This window comes from Peromyscus maniculatus, chromosome 5 (assembly GCF_049852395.1).
Source record: "Peromyscus maniculatus bairdii isolate BWxNUB_F1_BW_parent chromosome 5, HU_Pman_BW_mat_3.1, whole genome shotgun sequence".
Taxonomy (NCBI): domain Eukaryota; kingdom Metazoa; phylum Chordata; class Mammalia; order Rodentia; family Cricetidae; genus Peromyscus; species Peromyscus maniculatus.
The window spans coordinates 16833097-16856500 of record NC_134856.1 but is presented as its reverse complement, the minus strand read 5'-3'; the positions used below and the strand labels follow the sequence as shown (position 1 = coordinate 16856500).

At 52.0% G+C, this 23404-nt stretch overlaps 1 protein-coding gene across 1 annotated transcript in view; it reads left to right on the top strand.

Moving 5' to 3' along the window:
* The window catches only part of Nkd1 (NKD inhibitor of Wnt signaling pathway 1), a 73875-nt gene that overhangs the window by 498 nt on the left and 49973 nt on the right, over positions 1 to 23404 (top strand). The window contains exon 3 of the mRNA XM_076571742.1: positions 458 to 591. Within this exon, the coding sequence (XP_076427857.1) occupies positions 458 to 591 (134 nt within the window). The remainder of the gene's footprint in view (positions 1 to 457; positions 592 to 23404) is intronic.

Genomic DNA, 23404 nt, shown 5'->3' with positions numbered 1-23404 from the left:
CCCGCAGCCTAGTGCTCCCACTGCTGACCCTAACCCTATCCACTTTGGCGGCGTCTTCCCTTCAGACCCCCAAGATACTGTGCCTTCCTTCTGGCCACCAGCCCCTTCTCAGGAGAACTTGGCCTCTGCGCCCACTGCACCCCCTCTCCTGACCCTCAGCTCTTTCCTCCACAGTCCCTGACTCCCGCGCTCCTTCCTCGGATTCCCTAACTCCTTCAGTCAGGATACTGCCTACTCGCTTTCACCCTTTGAATCCTTGTTGCACTTAGGATCTCGGCCGAGCCCCCTTTTTGGCTACCTCCCTCTTTTGGATTCTGCTCGGTCCGGCGGCGCTTGACCCTCTTGCCAAGCCTTTACTCGCTGTACCGCTCTGTCTCCCTCTTCATTTTCAGGTAACTTTTTGCCAGCTGGGAGGGGGGGACCCAGACTCAAGGTCTTCGTGTTCTTCCCGCCTCAGGTGACAGCTTTGCTGTGAGCGCTGCTTGGGCAAGGAAAGGCATCGAGGAGTGGATCGGGAGGCAGCGCTGTCCAGGCAGCGTCTCAGGACCCCGACAGCTGAGATTGGCAGGCACTGTTGGTCGAGGCACCCGGGTATGGTCCCCACTCTGTTCCACCCTTTCAGCTTTGGAGAGGGTCTGCGGTCCCCCCCCCTTAGCATCCTGTTGGCACATTGTCTAGGTCCCCAAATCCCTTCTCAGTGTGCCCCACCAGCCTTACTTGTGCCCCATGCTTTGGAGGACCCTTGTCGATCAAGCTGGCACCCATCTCCTGCCCAGCTGGGCACAGAGGGTTGCTTGGGGAGGAAGTGCCAGGGAGGAGGTGATACAGGTCCAGTGGGTAGGGAAGCTGTGCTTTGTTGTGTGTGTGTGTGTGGGGGGGGTGGCCTCCTCTGCTTTGCTTTTGTGGCCAGCTTTTCCACAGGGAGGGGTTAGGACTAGAGGCAGGCAGGAGTGTCTGGGTAGAGGGCAGAGCTGTGCTGGCCCGGGATCTGTGGCCACCTCCAACTGTGTCTGTGGCATTCATCAGTGCCATCTGCCACCCAAGTGTAGGGTTTGGAGGCACTGAGACCTGGCTGTCCCCTTAGTGTGGCCCTTGGAGGTGGGGGTTGGGGGGGGTCTGTACAGTGGTCTGGGTACACCCTCTTTCTTCACCCAGGGGGTTCTTAAGGCTAGAGTGGTTCTGCAGGAGCAAGTGGATGGGGGAGTGAGTGAGTCCAGCCCCTGTGTCTGGCCTGGGACTGGTGTTCACAGATGTCCTGTGAGCTCCAGAACTCTGCACAGGGCTTTCAGATGGTCTGCGTGGAACTCTTGCAAGCTGAGGATCAAAGGATGAATCAACTTTTTGATGTGACATTTAATTTTTTTTTTTTTTAAACTTAGAGGGGGAACAGACCGAGCCTCAGGTCTGGTTAGTTCTTTGGTCTTGTTCTTTGGGTGAGGCTGGTGGAGTCTTCAGATGTGTGTGTGTGTGTGTGTGTGTGTGTGTGTGTGTGTGTGTGTACCATTGCAGGGAGGTGGTGTGTGTGGGTGTGTGTGGTGTGTTAAATGTACTCTCTCTCTGGGATAAGCTCCCCTCTCTACTATGTGGCTCAGGCTGTCTCTTCCCTGGCCCTCCAGTTTGCTGGCTGGCTGGAACTGGGGCCACTACCCTAGCAGAAGGGTCAGAACTGGGCCCAGGGGGCGGAGGCAGGGCATTTGGAGCCTTTTAACAGAACCACAAACTTCCCCTTCCCCCACCATTCCTAGTTTTTGATGTACTTATTTATTTAAGGACCAACGAAAACAATCCAATTTAGACATATGAACAGATGCATTTGCAGCTCAATACAGGCCAACAGAGAGGATTTCCATTAATCAAGTTTTGTTTTTTTTTTCAGCCTGTTTATTTTCATAAAGTATTCCTGCAGAATGACATTTATTTAGGCTCTGTCTCTCTCCTCTTTCTCTCTCTCCTCTCTCTAAACTGCCAGGCAGCTTTTACTCCATGCTAGAGGGGAAACTTGAAATACAGCGAGGGCTTGCTTCAATTGACTTTTATCTTCAAAGCCATAACAAATGTTCCCCGCATGTTTTTGGTGGGTCTCCTTGGCATCCAGGCTGGGAGGATGGGAGGGAGGGGGGAGGAGGAGAGGAAAACAAAAGTCTGTCGTTTTTAATTAAATAGTAGTGTTCCCAGCAAGAGGAATGCAAGCCAGTAAAAGTTGCCATTGGGGGAAATGAAGGGGGAGGGGGCCCCTGCTTAAGCCTGTGGCTTTGCTGAAGTCACGGAATTTCGTTGCCTGGTTTCTTCCCCCAGCTGAGGACAGCATGGGATGGATGGTGCTTGCCTTCCTGCCTCACCCCCCTCTCTGAAAAGGAGGGGTCATTAATATTTGTTCAAAGTCCTTTTGAAGATGTGAGGCGTAGAGCCATCAGCGTGACATGTGTTGGGTAGTTGAGGGGGTGGACCAGCCATCAAAGACGTTGAGTGGGGGGAGGGGGCTCTGCTTCCTTGAGAGTGGATCCGAACAGATCTGGATGCCTGGGTTCCAACCTGCGGTGGTCACAGTAGTGGGGCCTCGCATCGACCCTAGGAGAGGACCAGGCTGAGCCCAAGTGTGGGGCTGCACTGGTGGTGGCCCGTGGAGCAATTCAGGTGGTCTTTAGAGGGAATGTCTTTAATCTTTATAGGTCTCTATCTTTTTTAATCAGAGAAAAATAACTGGGACATCAAACACATGATTTCACGGATGTTATCACTTAGGATGAATCAAAGTTGAAAGAGGTAGGTGAGTTCAAAGTCAATACAGGGAAAAATACTGGGTTCAAGTGGTCGTAGTTGGGAATGTAAGAACGAGTGCTGAAATGGTGGGGACACTGAGGGTGCTGGACAGGCCACTGGTGAGCACATTTCAGTCCTGTCATTTCCCTGAATCCCACTGGCATGGGAGGGGTGGCTGGCAGGTCCTTCCATGATATCATCAGGATGTAGATGGGTGTGGACTCTAGCAGTCTGCTAGCTTCCAGGGCTGGCAGCTTCCTGTAGCCAGTACCAGGCCTATCTTGGTGAAGGCTTCTGTGTCCACGTCTCTACCTGTCCCGTCACCAAAGTGGCTGGGGACACATTACTGGCTTATCCAATTGACAACGTTATTATTGCTGTGAAATCTAGCATTGCCTGAGTGCCTGTGTGTGCCAAGCACATTGCTTCTATTACTTTAATCTCCCCATAACCCTCTGGAGTTGCAGCCAGCTGGTGTAGACTACGCTGTCTCCCTTTCTAGAGTCTGTGTGTGTGTGAAGCCCAGCATTGCTTGGCTCCCAGAGAGGGGCTCCCAGACAGTTGCCACCATGTCCACAGGAGCTAGTTGCTGGGGAGGAAGAAGCAAGAAGCCCTACCTGCTCTGTGTCTGTGGCAGGATCCAAATTGCATGCATCGCCCGGGGATGAGCATTCCCCCGCCCCCCCCAGGCTCTCAACTCAGCCTACCCCTCAACATACAGAAGTGCATGAGGTCAGGCTCTGCACAGTAGCTTGTCACCTCGTGCAAGTCACTTTAACTTTATGTATCTTGATAAGCACATCTGTAAAATGGGCACAGTAATGTTCTCATCTGTAGCTCAAATTCTAATTGGTCTTAATAATAAAAACCCAGAGTCAGATATTGGGGTAAATGCTGAAAGATCAGAGAAGTCAGGAACAGCCAAAGTCACCGCTTACCTCCACAACTCCTCAGACCAAAAAGGACTGAGCTCCTGTTTCCTCTTGCCTTGTATTCCTGTCTCCAACTCCCTAGTGCTGGGATTAAAGGCATGCACCACCACCACCTGGCTCTGTTTCTCCTTTAGACTGGATCAGTCTCCTGTAGCACAGGGTGGCCTTGAACTCCTGATCTTCCTGCCTCCTCCCAAATGCTGGGATTAAAGGTGTGTGCTACCACTGCCTGGCCTCTATGGCTAACTAGTGGCTATCTCCATCCTCTGATCTTCAGGCGAGCTTTATTTGTCAGAACACAAACTATCACCACACTCATCCATGTCAGAGCTGAGGTAGATTAATCTTGAAAAAGAGTAGAACCTGGGCTGAGAGGGTGATATTTATGTAGGGACCCTGATGTTTGTGTTCTTCCCCCTACACCCTTCCACTGTAGGCTCACCTGGCAGGACCCAGGCGAAGGTCTGGGCTTTTGCCTTTCCATGGATGCTTGATGAGGTTCAAGGGAATATGAGCTCAGAGGAGAAAAGTGATGAATGATAGGAGACATCAGAGCACTGTGAGTGAAGGACAGTAGACCGAGCCAAGTACGTGCCCGAGACACACGTCCTGAGCAGAATTAGAGGCTGAAATACACTCACCTCCAAGAGAAAGTAGAGACAGCGCAGCAGGCAGCCAGAGACAGCCCAGTGGCAGTGCGGGGTGAGCAGTGGCTGAACGGTGAAGCTCCTAGGTAGGCAGAGCAACTGAGTGGACTCAGACACCAGCGGGGACGACTTGCCACGGCCACGCTGTGAGCGTGTGTGGATGTGTGTAACCAGATTCAAAACAACCTTTGCTCCGTGCACTGTGATCCTTTTGTTCTTTTATAGCAAAACTGCTTGCAGAAATAGGTTGGGGGCTTGGGGGCAAGCAAGCCCCCCTGTAGATCAAAGGCGGCTGCCAGGCACTTTGGTAATTTGATTAGGGGGCACCTAGCACATTTTGATATTTGGGGAAGATTAGGAGGGTGCAGGCATGCTGCATGGAGTCGGGTGGGGCTGGGTGATGAGATTGGGGGCTGATCCAGCTGCTGCCTGCATTCTGGATTCCAGGGGAATTACCCTTGAATGATACCAGTTGGCACAATTAAAAGGCCCCATGTCTTCACCATATGGAAAGTGTTAGACTTCCTTACGTGGTTTCAAAGCTATGTATTGGGAGGTGGGCTTGACTTGGTGTTTAAAAATTAAAAGATGATTTGCTTTGAGGCTGGTGGGGTTTCAGGGTAGAGGCATGGTGCATGCCTTCAGTCACAGGCATCTTTGAGTGGCCTAGGGAGGGTCTCCTTGGCTGATGGCACTCAGGCTCAGCTTCACAGTCCTGAGAACTACCTGTGCCTGGGAGCCAGCAAGGAGTGTCCTGGAAAGCCTGAGCTGTGCCAGATGCCAGACATCACTGCTGGTTGCTCCTGGTCTTGCCAAGTGGTGTTATCAGCGGCGGCTGCTGTGACACATCAGTGTGACTTCTTGGAGGCACTTTAACTAGTACATTTTCTCCCATTAGAACTTCTTTAAGAAGGAGACTGGGTTTCCTTGAGCCAGGCCATATGTGCTGTCTGTTTCCTGCAAGCCAGGGGTGTGCATCTCCATTCACAATCCAGACAGCGTAGCTTGCCTGTGGCTAGGAGTAGAACCATGGGCTGTTACTTCCTTGCCTAGTGGGAGGAGGAGAGGGGATGGGGTGGTGAGAGTGTACTGGGAAGCTCACCTCCCCATCAGTGACCACCTGTCTTCTTGGACACTTAAAATGGTCAAAGTTGAACTGTCAACAACAAAAGAGCCAGCTACAAAATGCAACTGTTTTCTTGAGGTGCAGAGTGGGCACTCATTGTGTGTGAACGAAGAGAGAAATTTCGGTCACCATTTTGGCCCTTGCTGCCTCCTTCCCTCTTGCCAGCTTCTTAAACCCTTTATTCCTGCTGCCAGGATTCATCTCTTCCAAGGCCACTGTCCTTAGTGGAATTGTAGAACCAAGCCTTTCTTATAGGCAGGCACTTAGTTGATTAATCACTATTAACAATTTATTGTTAATATTTCCCACTGTATCATGCATTGGGAAACAGTGGAAAGAAGCCTGGTCCTTGCCCTTGGCTAACTTCCAGATTAATGAAGGAAGCAAAAGTCAGCAAGTGAACAGGCAGAGGGCTAGAAGACTACCAGGATGTACAGGGGAAGGGATGGCCTGCTCTGTAAGATGTTTTCACTGGAAGATGGGTTAGAGTGTGGTGGGAAGGCCAGGTGGTTGTGAAGGGAGTGGCTTGGTGGCTGATGGGGACTGGAAGTGTCCCTGGAACTGAGTCTTGGAAAGCCCTGCAGGTGAACAGCTCTTGGTGTGCTTGAACACCTGTCCAGGGACAGGTGCATGAGCCTGCTATGTATTCTTTGGAACTGATCTAGGATGGGACATTACCCAGCAGTCAAATGGGTTGGTAGCCCCCTAGAGCCAGGTTGTAGGTGGAAGTCAGCTTAAGGGTCAGAAACTCAGTTGTGTGGGTGGCAAACTAAGGGATGTGAGGCAGAGAAGGTCAGTTCAAGGGCTTGGGGCAAAAAAGCTGCTGAGAGCCAACCCCAGAGCAAGTGCGCTGTGCCATGAAGTACAGTGAGGCTGAGCTGTGGGAAGAACTTCCTTGCCCAGGCTTTCCAGATTCAACTAAAGGCCTATGCAAAGGGACCCTGGAATCAGGGGTGGAGCCCATGATGGAGTCATAAGGAGTCAGGTGCCCAGGGCTGTGAATTCACACTCTGCTTAGCTGTAGAAACTTTGGGAATTTTTTGGCTGCGCATTGGATCCAGGCACTTCCTGTAGCTGCCTCCAGGCTCCCCTCTCTTTCTGGCTCCCAGATTCCTCTTGCAGCTCTTGTCTCTCACATTCTCCTCTTGTTTTCTTACCCTTACTTCTTCCCTCTCTTCCTCTTCACGAGAAAGGAAAGAATCCAGTTCCTCACAAACCAAACATCTACCCTGTTAGAAAGAGGTGAGGCAGGAGCCCAGAACACCCTTGACGAAAGGCCAGGGAGAGCTGAAGGCTTCACTTGTTGGATCTGGAAGCTGGGCTTTGATGTCACCCTGCTCCGTTTATCCTGGGAAGCTGCCTGCCTCCTTGTGGCCTCAGCCTCTCTGCTGGACAGGGGCAAGCTCTCAGGCTGGAGCAGAGGCAAGGCATGCCCACTCCATGAAGGGTAGCCATCTATAAAGGGTAGCCCAAGAGTCCGGCCAGGCCGCACCCTGCCAAGCCCAGGTGGGTGGAGAGCCTTTTCTAAACACGCACTTCCAGGGGTATAAGTAATTCTTTGATAGATGCCTGGGCAAGCTGAGAGGGATGTTTATCCATGTGGGCACCAGCCACAAGGCTCAGGAGGAAAGCTGTAGGCCCCTCCGCTGAAGTCATCCTTAGCTTCAGCAGGGCACGCGGGAACCCTGGCCAGCCAGTGTGACTCTGTCCGAGGGGCCTGTCCAGGGCCATGTTTGCTTAGTAGGCCCTGAGGAATTAGTTTGGGCGTCACTGTTCTGGCTTGCTGAGCCACATGGGCGATGGCATGTGACCCTGTGTGTGGCTGATGGCTGTTAGAGGGCTCCAGGGTAGGGTGGGCTTTGCTGTAGCATGCCATCAACTAAAGGGCCTTTCCCTCTTCTCCTGCTGAGGAGTGAGATGACGTCACTCTAATGTCGTATGTGTCGCGTGCCTCCGTCCCACTAATTGTGTATCTGTAGTGGAATGTGCATCCGCTCTGTGCACTGACCAAAAGCCGTTGTCAGGAGGCTTACAGCCTGGTAGAACACAAATGTTTTAAGATGCAAATAATAGAATATAAGTTGGACATGTGCTTCAGCAACAGAGTGCCTTGAGGCCCAGAACTTGTATGGGTGGTTGTTCATTCCACACCCTGACAATTCCTTCTGCTTAGGCTGCTGTGGAAACTGAGGCCCAGCTTGTCCTTACCTCAGAACTGAGAGTGTTCCCTGAGTTCTATTGGGTAACAGCAAGATGTCATGTGTGCTGTTTGTTTAGCTAGAGTAAGTTGCTTCCATTCCTGGCTCTCTAAGATTTATTAAATTAGGAATAATCATTCAGTTTTATCAAATGCTATGAGCGCATTGTTGGGATGGATCATTTACTGGTGTGGTGTATGATTTGGGTTTCTGGTGTTCTTCCATGACAGGATCTTCCTGTGTAGGCTAGACTGACCTGGAAATCAGCATCCTTCTGCCTCAGTGTCTTGATTGCTGAGATTACAGTGAGCGCCACCACCCCTGGCTGATGTATTATTTGTATAGTAATCCACACTGCTAAATTCCCTAGTGTTCAACTTCTTTGTACTTCTGAAGTAAGTCCGTTTTTTGTGACATATTATCGAGTCCACTGTCCATATGTGGGCCCTGCATCCATGGACTCAGCCAACTGAAAACTGAAAATATTTGAAAATGATGCATCCAAGCTGATCAGGCTTTGCTTCTTGTCATCCTTCTCTGAACAAGAAAGACACCCTGATGACTACATAGCATTTTATTATGTTAGGTCTGTTGGTCATGTTTCTATTGCTGTGATAAGATACCATGACCAAGGCAACTTGTAATTTGGGCTGAGGTTTCAGAGGGCTAGAGTCCATGATGGTGGAGCAAGGGCATGGCAGCATTATCAGCTGAGAGCTCACACCTTGATCCACAAGTAGGAGGCAGAGAGAACTAACTCAAAACACCTCCTCCAACAAGGCCACACCTCCTAATCCTTCCCAAACAGCTCCACCAACTGGGGACCAAACATTCAACCCCAGGAGCCTATGGGGGCCATTCTCATTCAAACCACCAATTAGGAATTATAAGCAATGTGGACTTGATATAAGTATACCACACATGTACCATACATGCACATACTATACATGTACCATACATGTATGGTCCCTTGTTATGTAAGGGACTTGAGCATTGTAAATTTTGGTGTTCATGAGTGAGGATAAGGGAGATGGGAGTGCTCTATACTTGTCCCCTGTAATACTAAATGCTGTACTGTGGGCTTTTGAAAATGCATTTTCTCTGCAGATGCTGTACACTAGGTCTTCGCATGGGCGTTTCTAAGTTAGATTGGCTCACATATGGAAGGTAGTTGTTGATCGGTGAAGATATTAAAGGAAGGTTGGGGGACACCCTGGAGGCCCTGAGTCTAGAACAGGAACCACTGGGATATGAGATAAGCACCAGAGGTGGGCTGGGGACGGGAGCAGAGAGGGAATGTCACAGTGGTTGCGTGTTTGCTGAGTGTCAGGTGGGAAGCCACAGAGCACTGGACAGTTTGTTGGAGCTGTGGATGGAGGTCATGGCTGGCCTGGTTACCTTCTGGGTATACTAGCTTGGCCTCACACTCACAGAGATCTACCTGCTGAGTGCTGGGATTTAAAGCACAAGCCATCGTACCCACTCCTGGCTACTGTCTCACTGCGTTATGGGATAAGGTCTTTGTTCAGAGGGGAAACATGAGGTAACCTTGTGTGAGGTCAGTGTGTTGAAAGGAGTCTGTGACCTGTCCTGTGGAGGGGGAGAATGTGAGGATAGGCTCTGTGATCTGTTCTGTGGAGGGGGAGAATGTGAGGATGGGCTCTGTGATCTGTTCTGTGGAGGGGGAGAATGTGAGGATGGGCTCTGTGACCTGTTCTGTGGAGGGGGGAGAATGTGAGGATGGGCTGTGTGATCTGTTCTGTGGAGGGGGAGAATGTGAGGATGGGCTCTGTGATCTGTTCTGTGGAGGGGAGATGTGAGGATGGGCTCTGTGATCTGTTCTGTGGAGGGGGAGAATGTGAGGATGGGCTCTGTGATCTGTTCTGTGGAGGGGGAGAATGTGAGGATGGGCTCTGTGATCTGTTCTGTGGAGGGGGGGAATGTGAGGATGGGCTCTGTGATCTGTCCTGTGGAGGGGGAGAATGTGACTGCTGTAAAAATACTCTGCAAGGTGAAGAGGAATCAAGTGTCAGAACACCCCATGAGCTCTGTGAGGATCCACAGGTCTGCACTGGAATAGCTACAACACTTGGTTCTCTGGAGGCCATCCAGGGGACCCTTGATGAGGCTGCAGGCAGGCAAGGGGCCGGGAGAAATAGAATAGACTGTGAGATGAGCAGGAGCTGGGGAGGCCCACAGTCTGGGTTCTAATTCCGCCTGCACGCTATTTCATTGAGACTTTGGGTTCTAAGCCAGGCCTCTGGGCCAACCAGTGAAATGTGGTGGGAAACAGATGCACTGTAGATAGTTTAAATGAGAAGATTCCTGAGGTCCCAGAGTTGCGGCGAGCAAGGATGGGAGAGACCTGCCGGCTGTTGAAACAGATGGGGTCTGGTACCAGCTGCTGCTAAGGCACAGGTAATGGGTGGCCAGGAGAGGTTGTAGGAGGCATGGTGATTAGCTGAGGTCAGCGCCATAGTGTCGGGGTGGCAAAGGGTGGGAAGAACTATTTCACTTTCTCTCTGCCTTCCAGGTCCTTCTCTTGGCTGAATTCAGAGGGAACTAGTGCCCAGGGGTTGGTTGGCTTCCCTAGGGTGCCATAGAGAAGGTAGGGAGTGTGTGAACATGCTATGGCAGAAGAGTAAGCATCTTTGGGCCTCAGTTTTCACACCTGGGAACTGGGGTGGAGGTACTATTTGCCTCCTAGCATGGTTAAGAAGAATGCCATTGTATATAGGGCTCTTTAAGGTATAACCCATGGACAAGGGTAGGACTGACTGGAAGTGCGGTTGGAGGAGGAGCCACATGGAGGGGGCTTTGTGGAATGCTGATACTGAGTTCTCAGGGACCACAGAGCCTGAGAAGTCGTAATAGTAGGTGCAGCAGGCTGGGTGGAAGGTGTCGGTGATTGGTCACACACCCCACCTCAAGAGGGCAGTGCCATGTAGGGCCAGCCAACCCTTAGCCTCTGGGGAACATGGTCCTGAAGTTGTCATCTGGTGGTTTAGAGAACCTAATATCTGGATTTTTATGCAGAACCTTCTGAATTTAAGACATGGTGGGCATGGTGGCACCCATCTGTGATGCCAGCACCCAGGAGGCTGAGACAGGAGGATTACAAGCTTGAGGTCATCTTGGGCATATGAGAGCTTGTTTCTAAAAAACAAGTCAACTAAAGAAAGTTTTAGGGAACACTTCCTGTGGATGAGCAGGTAGCTGGATTTGGCCTGTGCACCGTGCTTGTGATTCCAGATCAGCCCCGTGGATACAGGGAGTTAGTGATCAGACACTGTGCAGGCTGGATGGAGTGTGGAGCTGAATGCACCCATCACCTTGTGAGATTCGCCCCCTGAAGACACTTTCATCGTGTGGACCAGGGACCTACTTCTAAGTGAAAACCGCTGGTCTGACCGGAAAAGCTGGGTCTGGCTGCAAACGGAACAGAGCAGGTGGAGCCCTCTGAGCTGGGTAGCCCTCTGAGCTGGGTAGCCCTCTGAGCTGGGTAGCCCTCTGAGCTGGGTAGCCCTCTGAGCTGGGTAGCCCCCTGAGCTGGGAGGCCACAGCTTGTTTCTGTGGCAGGACAGCGGGAGGGCAGGAGAGATGTGGATTGGCTGTTGTTGCTGAGGGCCGGTGTATGTGTCTGCTGTAGAGGTAGGACTGTGGTTTGTGGAGTCTGACATCTTAGGCCTACGTCCCAGGTGTGCTTCCTGATGGGTGGCCTGGGCCCAGCAATGGCTCATCTCAGCTCCTCCGTCTTCACATCTGGGGCATGTGTAAGGGAACTGTTCCCACCACCTGGAGTTCTCCGAGGGTGAGATAAGTTCATGTCAGCAAGTGGGGGAAATGGAACAGATACCCTTCCTCTCAAAGCTTTCTGGAGTGTCCGCTCATGATCAAAGAGATACGTGCCAAGAGCATGGGCATCCCAGTGTGCTGCAGGACAGGGTGTGAAGGAAAGTGAGGGGCTAATGCTTCAGGTTAGGGGGTGATGCCGAAGCTACTGAGCCCCAAAGAACGAGCAGGAGATGGCCAGGCAACGAGGGCTTGGCGCAAACCTTCCAGGCACAGGGCGGGAGATGCAGAAGCACAAAGCTTAGCCTCCTCCTGGAGTCTGAGTCTGGTCTCCCAGACGTCAGTCAGGTCAGGAGTGTGAACCAGCAGAGGGTGGGCCATGCCTGCTGGAGTGGGTGGTGGTGATGGGTGCCACTTCCTGTGGGAAGATCAGGTGTCTGCTGCAGACCTTCCTGACTCCAGCTGCTGCTCTTCCTGGCCCTGTGGAGGATCAGGGGGAAGAATCTCACTACAGCCCTCCTGACTCCTCTTTCTGTGGCTGTCTGAGCATCTACTCTTGACTTAGGCACGGCGAAGAGTTAGTCTGCTCTTCGGCTGTGGAAGAGAGGCAGACCCACAGCCATCCAGAGGGCCTCTCCTTTTCCTACTTCAGAAGGTTGGGCAGGGTGCCTCTCTCAGAGGCCTGTTTTCTAGTGGGTCTGAGGTGTTGGTTAGGGATCCACACCTGTGCCCCACACCTGTGCCCCACCTGGCCTCCACAGGGTGTCTTGTTACAGGGCTGGTTTTGACCTCAGATTTTTGTTGTTTTGCCCTCTTTCTCCCTGTGATTTAGACAGATCACAAGCATGAAAGAGGACTTAAGGAAACTTGGGTTACCTGGGAGCACAGTTGCCATGTCTGTGGGTGCTGGGGTCCTCTTCCGGCCCTCTGCCTGTGGTAGGCGGTGTCTGCGGTAGTCCTGAGCACAAGCCTCTTCTGATGTCTCGTGGCTGCTGCCAGTGTGCACAGCCTCACTGGAAAGCCTGGGTGCCCACCAAGAGGGGGTGCTTGCAGGAAAGCCTCAGCCTCCAGAGCGCTGAGGATGCCAGGCCTTGGGCCATGGCATCCTTGCCCGCACTGCTCGGTTCTCTCAGCATCCTGATGGGGTGGGCAGTGCTGGTTCCCCCGTATTAGTCACTTTTCTTGTCGTGGTGACAAAATGCTAGAGGAAGACGACAAGGGAGGAGGGGTCTCAGGGCTGGAGGCTGAGGGGCAGAGTAGCTCATGTGGGACAGGAAGCAGAGGCAGGAGTCAGAGACAAGATCTCCCCCAAGACTTTCCCCTTCAGGACCTGCTCCCAGCTGGACCCTTCTCCCTTAACATTTCAGTGCCTTCCCAAGATTGTGCCACTACCTAGGGGCCCAGACTTTAGTTCTTGAGCCGTTGGGGACAGCATCTCGTATTTGAACAGTTCTAGTCCCTCTTCATTTGGTACGGCTGTTCTCAACCTGTGGGTCACGACCCCTTTGGGGGTCACATATCAGACATCCCGCATATCAGATATTTACATTATGATTCATAACAGTAGCAAAATTACAGTTATGAAGTAACAACGAAGTAACTTTATGGTTGGGGGTCACCACATGAGGAACTGTGTTCAAGGGCCATAGCGTCAGGAAGGTGGAGAGCCACTGACCTGTAGGACCTCCCTGGAGCAAGACTGAGAATCAGCCTGCTAAACTGTAGAGTCGTCTTAGAGACGTGCCAGGGGGTTCAAAATGATGTCACAACTCCACTCCTGAGATCAACTGGGGGCCAGAAAAATGAAACAGAAAATTTTAAAAAGAAAACAAAATATCGTTTACAGTAAGACTGCTGGTTTGTGTTACTTTTGTATTAGTTTAGGTATGTGTGTTCATGCCCATGCTCGTATACACAGAAGCCCTTACTGTAGATCATGATCCCAGTGTTAGAAAAACACTGGTGTTTGGTCATTGCTCTAGATTCTGAGCAGAATACCTGGGTTCAAGCCCCAGCTCAGCTCTTATAAGCTGTGTAGCCGTGGGCAGGTTTCCTGACTCTGTGCCTCTAGTTTCTTTCTTGGCTTCAGAGCCTTTGACTTGGTGGGTGCTTTTTTTGTCCAAGCTCCCAGGCATTGGGTGAGAGCTTTCTTGTCGACCCCATTCTATTTTCACTGGAGATGCAGAGAACAAGGAAGCCTATGGCCTTGCACTTAGGGGTCACCGTCCGAGCCTAAAGACAGGGCTGAGCAGCCCTGGTCTGCCCAGGGGGAGCCAGCCCCCTGTTACTTAGCAGCCACGGTATCCACTGGCAATTAATTTGACTTCCCCGAGAGTGTCCTGCCGGTCCTCTTAAGCTCAGGCCTAGAGCTGATGGTCCCACATCCTGTTGGGTACAACAGGTCACAGCTCTAGCCCAGAGTTTAGGGAAAGGACCGTGGGGACCTAAATACTGGAACTGAGATCTCGATTAGGGAGCATTGGAGCCTACCATAGAGTGTGTTAGAAGGAAAGCTATTGATGGGCACAACTTTTTAGAGAAGTATGTGTCGGGGAGCGGGGACAGTGTCTGTGAGGTGTAGTGGGGGGGCAGTGTCCGTGAGGTGTAGTGGGGGACAGTGTCCGTGAGGTGTAGTGGGGGGGGCAGTGTCCGTGAGGTGTAGTGGGGGGCAGTGTCCGTGAGGTGTAGTGGGGGGGGCAGTGTCCGTGAGGTGTAGTGGGGGGCAGTGTCCATGAGGTGTAGCGGGGGGCAGTGTCCGTGAGGTGTAGTGGGGGACAGTGTCCGTGAGGTGTAGTGGGGGGCAGTGTCCGTGAGGTGTAGGTGTGGTGGGATTGTTAGAGTTGTCACAGTTGAATTTCACAGGTGCTGACTTGTGAAGAGACATCAAAGGCAGTACCCAGAGGGTCACAACAGAACTGAGGGGGTGCCTGAACAGGACACATGTTCAGAGATGTGCGTGGGATGAGAGAGACTGGTGACACCTCGCATGTTAATCACCGGTTAGTCCATGTGGTGTGGCCATTTCACTGTTCTGTCCCAGGTGGAAGCAGAGTGAGAGCCCTTGTGACGAAGGGTGTGGACATTGCCAGGTTTCTGTGTCCATGCAGGGGAGTCCTAAAGCCAGTCTCCATATTGGGGGACAGCTATGCACGAATGTCTGTCCAGGCCTGTCTCAGAGTGTATTTAGATATGTAGAGAAAGATCTGGAAGGCTCCACCGTCACACTGAGGGGTAGAGAATTTTACTTTCACACTGTTCTCTTCTGTATTTGACTTTTGAGGGGAATGAGTTTGTAGGGCTCATACTTTTTGGAAGAAGGAACAGAGAGGTGAGGAATTGGCACCTGGGGAAGCTTCTCTGGAAGGCTCGGGGGGTACCAGAAGGGGCTGAGGGTTGGGATGACTCTCCTGGGATGATTAAAGCAGAGTCCAGTGGTGTGGCTCACAGGGTGCACATGGTAGGCTGAGGCAGGAGGATCACAAGTTCAGAGCTGGCCTGGCCAAGACCAGCTGAGGAGAGTGGCAGGTGAGGGACCAGTGGGTGGTCCTGTGGGGCTCTGACTGGTATCAAGCTCTCGGGTGATGGGTCTGTCTCCCTCTTTCTGCTCCTGTGGCAGTGGCTGTCTGAACTTCCTTGAGGACTTAGCTTTCCTCTGACCGTTTTGATACTTGGCAACTCTTTAAAGGGCAGCTAGGCCTCTGAGCTGGGGGCGGGGGACGGGGAGAGAAACACGATGATGAAGGGATATTCAAAGGGTAAGTAGGCAGTGTCGTCCAGTCTGATGGTTTTCCTTGTGATTAGAGTGCTCTAGGTTATGTGTGCTGTGTGGGGGCGCGGGCCAGCGACTGAGTTGTAGTAAGACAGGCTTGATCTGAGGGAATTGACATGCAAATTTAAAGAGCCCCCAGAAGCTAATGGCAGCTGCCTGCATTGCTCAGCTCTGATCTGAGGGGCAAGACCTGGGCTGTGGGGTGTCTGACTAAACTTGACCTTGCATCTGTCTCTGTCTCTGTCTCTGTCTCTGTCTCTGTCTCTGTCTCTGTCTCTGTCTCTGTCTCTCTCTCTCTCTGTGTAAGATATATTTGTTGTGGGAGGTGGTGGAAAGAAAGTTCTCTACACTTTTGAAAGGGAGCCCCAGTCCGCCCTTCCCTGTGGACCATCAGAGACAGGGGCATGGATGTGTGGTAGCAGGAGAAGCCAGCCTCATTGGCCACTGACAGCTGTAGTCGTGGTTTTCCGTGATCCTGGGCTTCCTTCTAGAAGAGTAGAAGGGAGCACTGTGCCCTACATCACAAATGCCTGACTCCGGAGCTCCTGCAGCTACTTCTTGTGCAGCTCGGAGGGGAGGCTTCTTCCAGGTATGGACTGGGTGGGCACCTGACACACTCCGCTGTAGGTGCCGGAAGACAAAGCCCTGTCTGGGCTGGAGAAGCAAACCCCAACTGGGCGGGCACTTACCGAAGGTTAAGCAGAGGCTTTCCGGTTCCCAAAGCCTTGCTCTCCGTGGTCTGTTAATGGGCCAGGATTATTTGCATGGAGAAACTGAGCTCCTACTTCAGATTCCTTGGGGCATTCTCTGTGGGCTGGGCACCGCTTGGCAGGTGCGGGATGCTGCTATCTGAGGCTCGGAGGGTCCCAGTAGTTTGGAGAGAGGGTCGCAGGTGTGCAGGAGGCTAGGATTCAGGCTCTGTGCCTTTCAGTACCAGTTTCTGTCCTGGGTCTTCACAGAGGGCTTTGGCTTGCTTCTCTGTTGCCCTGTGAGCAGGGCCTCACCTTTCTCCTAAATCATGTCTGTGACTAAATAAAATACAAATAAAAAATGAGAAGAAAGAAGGCCAAACTCACAGAAAGTTGCTCATCTGGAGTTCAGATTACCTGTCCCAGGGCAGGATGGCAGCATTTATCTCTGCCTACTGTGGGTTGGCTTCATTAGTAGGCAGTCTCTCTCTGGTCAGTGTGGATTTCCTTCTCAGCAGTTCAAGCTTCTGTCTTCAGCTGAAAGTTCCAGGAAATTCCAGGCTAGGCTTCCACTGTTTTGACCTGGGCCATCTACTTTTCTGCAGAGTTGAGTCATGATAAACCTCTGTCTCAGCTGAGCACCTTGGGTGTATCCATAAGAGAAATCACCCATGGGAAGGCTACACATCCTGGCGAGTGGGTAGAGCCAAGACTGTGCATGCGTAGTTCCCTGGGCAGAGGACTCACCAAACAAAGAGATGGCTAGCAGCTGGGGACGGGTTATCAGGTAAAGTAGCTGAGCTTTGAGGAGAAATATGGCTGGCCATTGGGTTTCAGAAAAGCCTGGGTGGGCCGAGCGGTGGTGGCGCACGCCTTTAACCCCAGCACTCGGGAGGCAGAGCCAGGTGGATCTCTGTGAGTTTGAGGCCAGCCTGGGCTACCAAGTGAGTTCCAGGAAAGGCGCAAAGCTACACAGAGAAACCTTGTCTTGAAAAACAAAAAAAAGAAAAAGAAAAAAAGAAAAAAAAAGAAAAGCCTGGGTGGTTTGCCATTTCCTCTACACAGCCACAGGAGCCTCCTTCCTCCCAGCTCTCTGCTTCTCCATGGGAACACCAGGGAATTCCTCCCGCCCTAAGTACTGATAGCAACCCTCCAAAGTCTCTTCATCTTGACTGTAGTACCAGTGTAGCCAAAGTTCTCAGGTCAAAGACTCTGCCTTGATTTGCACTGAATCTGAAAGGTCCAGGATGTATCTTCGTGGTAGAGGGCTTGCCCAGTGTGTGCTAGTCTTGGATTCGATTCCCAGCACAGCAAACAACACACCCAAGCAACAAGTGATTTTAACCGTGACATTTTCATGCGTGCATTTCAAAATTTTTGAGCCAGGCATGGTAGCACATGCCTTTAATCCCAGCACTTGGGAGGCCAAGGTAGGTGGATCTGTGAGTTGGAGGCCAGTCTGGTCTACATAACAAGTTCCAGGCCAGCCAAGGCTACATAGTGAGACCCTGTCTAAACAAGTGAATAAAAATAAAATAATAATAATAAAATAATGTTTTGATCATTCCTCTCATTACCCTCTCCACACACACACACACATACACACACACACACACACACACACACACCACACACAGACACACACCACACACACACCACACACACACACACACACCACACACACACACCACACACACACCACACACACCACACACACCACACACACACACCCCATTATGTCATTTAAACCTTGCCCCCTCTATGTGGATCTGCCCGTTAAGGATGATATAGAGCTTTGAGTGCATGCAGCTTTGGATTGGGGTTTACGCCGTTTCTTCTGGGGAGTGGGAGCAGCCTCCTTTTTGTTTCTGGGATTCAGTTAGGTAATATCTACGTCCACATGTACTGGAAAATTTCCAGTAAGCTCGTCTCTACCTGTATGGGTCTAACACAGCACTTGCAAGGGTCTTGATTACTGTGTAGTGGGTGCAGAGGCTGAGAGGGCTCTGGGGTCTGTTTCTCTAGAGTGAGTCTTCCACATTGTGCTCCATGCCTTCCCTCGTGTCTTGGAGTGAGTTAGGTTAAGCGCTTTTATACTGACTTAAGAACCCCTAACTTATTTTATAAAGTCCACTGCCTCCGTGACGAAGGCCGGGCCACAGAGGTCGACTCGCCTGTGTATGATGGCTGCCTCAGGGGTTCTCTGCTCTCCAGAATCCTTGCAGGCCCCTGAGCCCAGGCATGGCTCTGCTGCCCACTTGGCTTGTCCCTGTTCTGGGGTGGTGGGTATTGTTCCGGCAGAAATGTGAACTGGTGTTTTGCTTTGAGTGTATTAAGACACAAAGTCCCTGTGGTTAACAGCAAATTAATCACTGTGCCCAGGAGGACTGCCTGGGGTAGACATGACTTCATGAGCTTGTCATAACGTCTGCCTTGGCTGTATTTCACTCTCCAAGGTTTCTGACTTTCAGAAAAGGAGCCGCAGATAGAGTTACCAAGTTTTACAGAAATATTTGTACTGGGCAGAGGATTGCTTTATGGTGAGAGCCAGTGATTTCAGGAGACGAGCAAAGAGCCCTTTATTCTCACGTTCTGTGGGAGGAAAATATTATGTTGGAAAGCTTGCCTCTTGGATGGGCCACTGAGGAGGCTAGGCTGCATTTCTAGAGTGGGAGTGGGTGCCAGGAGATGGCATGGGCTGTGGCGGGGGGGAGAAGGTGAGCATGCACCCGTGTTCTCTTTTCCTTCTGGGGCATTTAGGGTTGTGCAACGTAAGGGTGTTGGGCTGGGATAGAGATGGGCAGACCTGGAAGATGGAGCCAGAAACTGGGGGCGGGTACACCAGTAAGTAGGGAGGCCCCAGCTGAGATCTGGAGGCCTGGCCGGAGCTGGTGCTGCCATGGACTCTGGCCTATCTGTCATCTGGAGACAGCAGCTGTGCCTGCCTTGTGGTGCGTCCTCAGGGCTGAGTGTGGCCATCCTTGTGGGTTGCTTTCTCCTTTATTCCACCCATGATGCTGAGGGCAATGGTTGGGAGGCAGGGGCTGACATCGTCTACCCACGCTACTGAGTCAGCTGACCTCGCCTCTTTGCATTGCTGGGGCCCAAGCAGTGGGAGATTTGAACTCTGGGCTAGCCACACCTGGAGTTCACAGGTCTCATTTTGTTGCTCAAGCTACAGTTGGTGCCCTGGTTCCCAGAAGGAGCCCTTCTCTTTCAGAAATTCGGGGGAAGGTCAGCCTGCTCTGTACTCAGGACGGCGCTGAGCCTATGTACGAGGACGGCTTGCTTCCCTTCTGATGCGGAAGGAGGGTGCCTGCCAAAAGTTTGTTTGTGTCTGGAGCGGCCTTGTGCCTGATAAGGACATGGCATCTTTGCTCCCTCCTTGCACTGGACCATAATGCCTTTTAAGTTGGGCGGTGGGGAGGCTTGATTTATTTCCTTCTCCTCCCCACCTCCTTCTCGTTAGTTAGAATGCGAGGGAGAGTTTATCTGCTTTTCCGGGCGATCTGTGTCTTCAGCTCTGGAATCACATCCAAGTTTACAGAATGGAGTCTGTGCCCAGAGCCTTCTGGTAAATATTTTGGGAAGTTGGATTCAGCTGGCATTAGGGCCTCGGAGTGGGCAGTGGGTGCTGTTTGGGACTAGGTGGTTGAATTTGGACCCTTTTCCCACAGTGCCTGTGTATAGGCGTCTGTCTCAGCTCCAGAACTCCTGCCTCTGCCTAGCTCCGAGGACCCTGTACTTATATCAGACACGCCTGGTCCGTGTTTCCTGAACATGTGTGCCCTGCCTTATCCTGGGGACCTGCTTCCTCCTCCTTCCAGGCCACTGGTGTGCCATGTTCCTCCCCTTTCTGGAAGCTTTCCCTCAGCTGCCCTCCCCCCTCCAGGGAGCTTTCACAGTGCTTTGCTGATGTGTTCCTGGGTTGTCTGAGTCGGAGGGGTACGGGTGAGATGCATGCCCTCCCAGCCCTTGGTTTCCCAATCAGGAAAATGAATAGTCGTCAGAACTCATCTCCTAATAGTGAGGATAAAAAAAGAAAAGGGGAGCGGGAAACTTTAGGGCCTGGGGATCGGTAGCTTTTAGTAAATAAACTTCCTGTGGTGTTGGTCCCTGGGCGTCTCCTCAAGTCCCTTATACAAAATGACAAGATGTGCATGTAACTTAGGCACACCCTCCTATTCTTTGACCAACCCTGATGATTTGTTATACCCAAGACAAAGGAAATGCCTGAAGCAGCTGTTGCACTGTGTTTAGGGAATGACGGTAAAAACCAGTGTGTACATGCTCTCACGGAAGCAGCTTCCCCAGCATCTTCCGGGGTTGACCTCTGGCTGCGTTGCACTTTATCTCTTCCCTGCAGACTGACACTGCGTAGCAGAGGTGCCCTGCATTCTGTGCGTCTCCCCAAGATGCTCCTCCTGTCTCTCCCACAGCGGGTGCTAAGGGCTAGAGCAGAACGTGCCGATTGGGGTTGGTGGAGACTCTGTCCAGGGTTCTTGGGGGGCAAAGGTTCCTTAGAGCCGGACTGTGGAGAGTTCTGGGGAAGACACAGCCTAGCTTCAGCAGAGTGGCTGGAGCCTGCTGGCCCTGCCCACCACGCTTGCCTCCCTTGTCTCCTATGAGCTGACGGGCACGGAAGAGCGGCTGGCATGGGGTGCAGAGGCACAGGGTGTCCCAAAGCTTTTGTGTGGGGAAAGGAAAGATGAGGGTTCCCGGGAACCATTTTACAAAGATTTATTTTGAATGTTTTTAATTGTGTGTGTGTTCGTATGAAGGTGGATGTTCCTGGAGACCGGTGGCTTCGGAGGGTGCTGGGAACTGAACTCAGGTCCTCTGCAAGGGTTGTGTGTGTCCTTAACTACTGAGCCTTCTCTCTAGCCCCTCTCTTGCAGTGACATTTTTTAAAAATCATTTTTTATATATAGTAACGCTTTTGAAATGTAAACATTTGCATACACTGGCTTTGATAACAGTCAGGATTAGTTTCATTTTAAAAAACTGTAGTTTTTAGGAATTTGAACTTCCATCCCTTGTGTTTTATTGGTCAGCATTGCTCTCTGCTCTCGACTACTCTGAGAGGCTAGCTACTGTCCCCGGAGCCGTGGAGGCCGATTCTTTAGACTTTAAAATCTTCGTCTCTCAAGCTGTAAGCTCAGCCATACATGCCATTCCTAAACAAATAGGCTGTCCGTGACATTGACGTTTTGTGGACGGCGAGGATCTGAGTGGGCCTTGCATGGAGGACAGTGAAAAGCACAGCTTCCACAGCCAGGCCCGAGGCTGGAGCCACACCACCACTCACTCCCTGGCTGTGTGACTCGGGTGAATGCTCTCTCATCTCTAGCTCTTTTCTTACCTGTAAACTGGGTGAGCACGGAACTCTGGTGTAGAGAGCTGAGGACCCCCCCCCCCCCCAAAAAAAAAAAAAGCTGACAACTCCAGGCAGCAGTGTTACTCATAATGTACATCACAGGTATGAAGGAAGGACTCTGCTTCTATTGTGACCACATCTGTTAGCGTCTATGTTCTCGTCTGGGAAATGGGTTGCTGGGAGGATTTGTGGGAAGGTTCTGCACATTGCTGGGATGGTTCTAGAGATTTCCACACTTGGCTCAGACAGAGCCTCCTGGCTGTGTTCCACCCAGCTCTCTGGGCCAGGCTGTCTTGGCAGTTCTCCCCGGGGTGACCTTCAATGGGAGGACTGTGAAGGCAATGCGGCAGGAGGGGCCCGTTGACTGTTCTGCCCAGAAGTTGGATTAAAGGTCCCCATCAAGGCTTTGGTGGTGACTTGGACCATGCCCTGGAAATGCAGAGGCAGCCTCACAGTGTCCACTGGACATATGCCGCCGTCACCTGCAAGAGGCCCGGGCTGTGCCTCCGGTGGCCGCATGACCTGGAGGCAGCCAGTCACAGCATATCCAGGAGGGCACCACAGCCTGGTGGGAGGAAGCAGGGCACACGTGCATGTCAGGCTTGCAGGTGGGTGCGCTCAGTGATCTGCAGACCTCCTCCCCCCATGTTGCTCACGCACATGAACCCAGCCTGTCTGAGGCACCCCTCTGTCCGTCTCAGAGGCCTGTCTAGGCTCAGACCTGGTACTGTTTCTGGTTGAGCAGCCAACAGACGGCCACCAGCATGGCCCTGGAGGGCTCCTCTGCCTGTCTGCTTTCCAGCCAGGCCACATTTACAGTACAGAAAGGCATCCCTCCTTCCTGTCACTTGGATCTCTTTGGTGACTCCTGTGACTTTGGGGCGAAGAGATGGAGCGGCGAGTGCCTGCTGCTGTTTTGCCCCTCCCCCGCAGCTCTGCCCCAGCCATCCTGGTCCCACCTCTGGGGCTTTGCACATGCTCGTGTATTCTTGAGACACCTCTGATTCCCTCACCCTGGCTTTTCTTTAATCATCCTCCGTGGTTCAGCAAGAGCAGCGTTCTCCAAAGCCCGGGAGACAGAGTTCCTCCTCACTGGATCCTTACCACACTCGTTTCTCTACTTCTGTGTGATCGCGATCACTGGCCGCCGGTGGCTTCTTCACGTGACAGCTGGGTTGCTGCCCACCTGCAGGACGGTCTGCCCTGGTGCTGTCAGGTTCTTGCCACAAGGGGCCAGGAGAATGCTGAGTGTGTACCAGGCATGGCTTTGTACTTAGGGAATGAACTTGATTTGCTGTGTGTCTTAGGTAAGTGCCATTCCCTCTCTGTGTTCCTGACCATGAAATGCGGTGGTAGTAGATTTTGGTATTTCTGTGGAATGCTCCTGGGGCTGGCTGTCAGCTGAATGGGGAATTGTTTCCCACATCCCATCCTTTGTGCTCTAGCTGAGTAGGAGGTGGGTGTCAAGGATCAGTTGGTTGACCCAGGGAGATGGAGACATTTGGAGGGCACCCATGAGCCTACCCTCAAAAGAGCCCATGGCTCTTCACTGGCTTGGATGTATTAGAACCAGGCTCTGCTACTGGGGGGGAAGGGGGAAAGATGCTGACCTACCCACACAGAAGAAGCAGAGAGAGGACTCTACACATGCATATATTTAAACCCAGAGCTTGCTGCCTGCTAATAGTGCAAGCTTAGGCAGCTTTGTGCAATGGGGCTGTCAGTGAACCTCCCCTTGGACAGTGGTATGTAAAGTTACTCATGGCCATGTAAACCCCAGGTTCTCAGTCAAGAGCCTTTACCCTCGAAAGGCTCTTGTTGGCTCAGAAAGATTGATTTTGATTCATGGCATTATCCTGCGCTTTGTAGGGTCACACCAGAACTCTGCTGGTCTCTGCCCCTGAGCCCTCCTTGACAGCTCCACATGGACCCAAGCAGGGTTAGGGCCCATCCTGAGAGGCTTTACAGATGGGCAGTGTCCTGGGCATTCAAGGTGGAGTTCAGTTCATGGTAGTTGGAGGGTGTGGAGGGGACTATTCACATCAGCACAGACAAAGAGGAGGAAATAGGCAGGAACCAGAGTGGTATAATCTGCAAAGGCCTGGCCCAGTGAC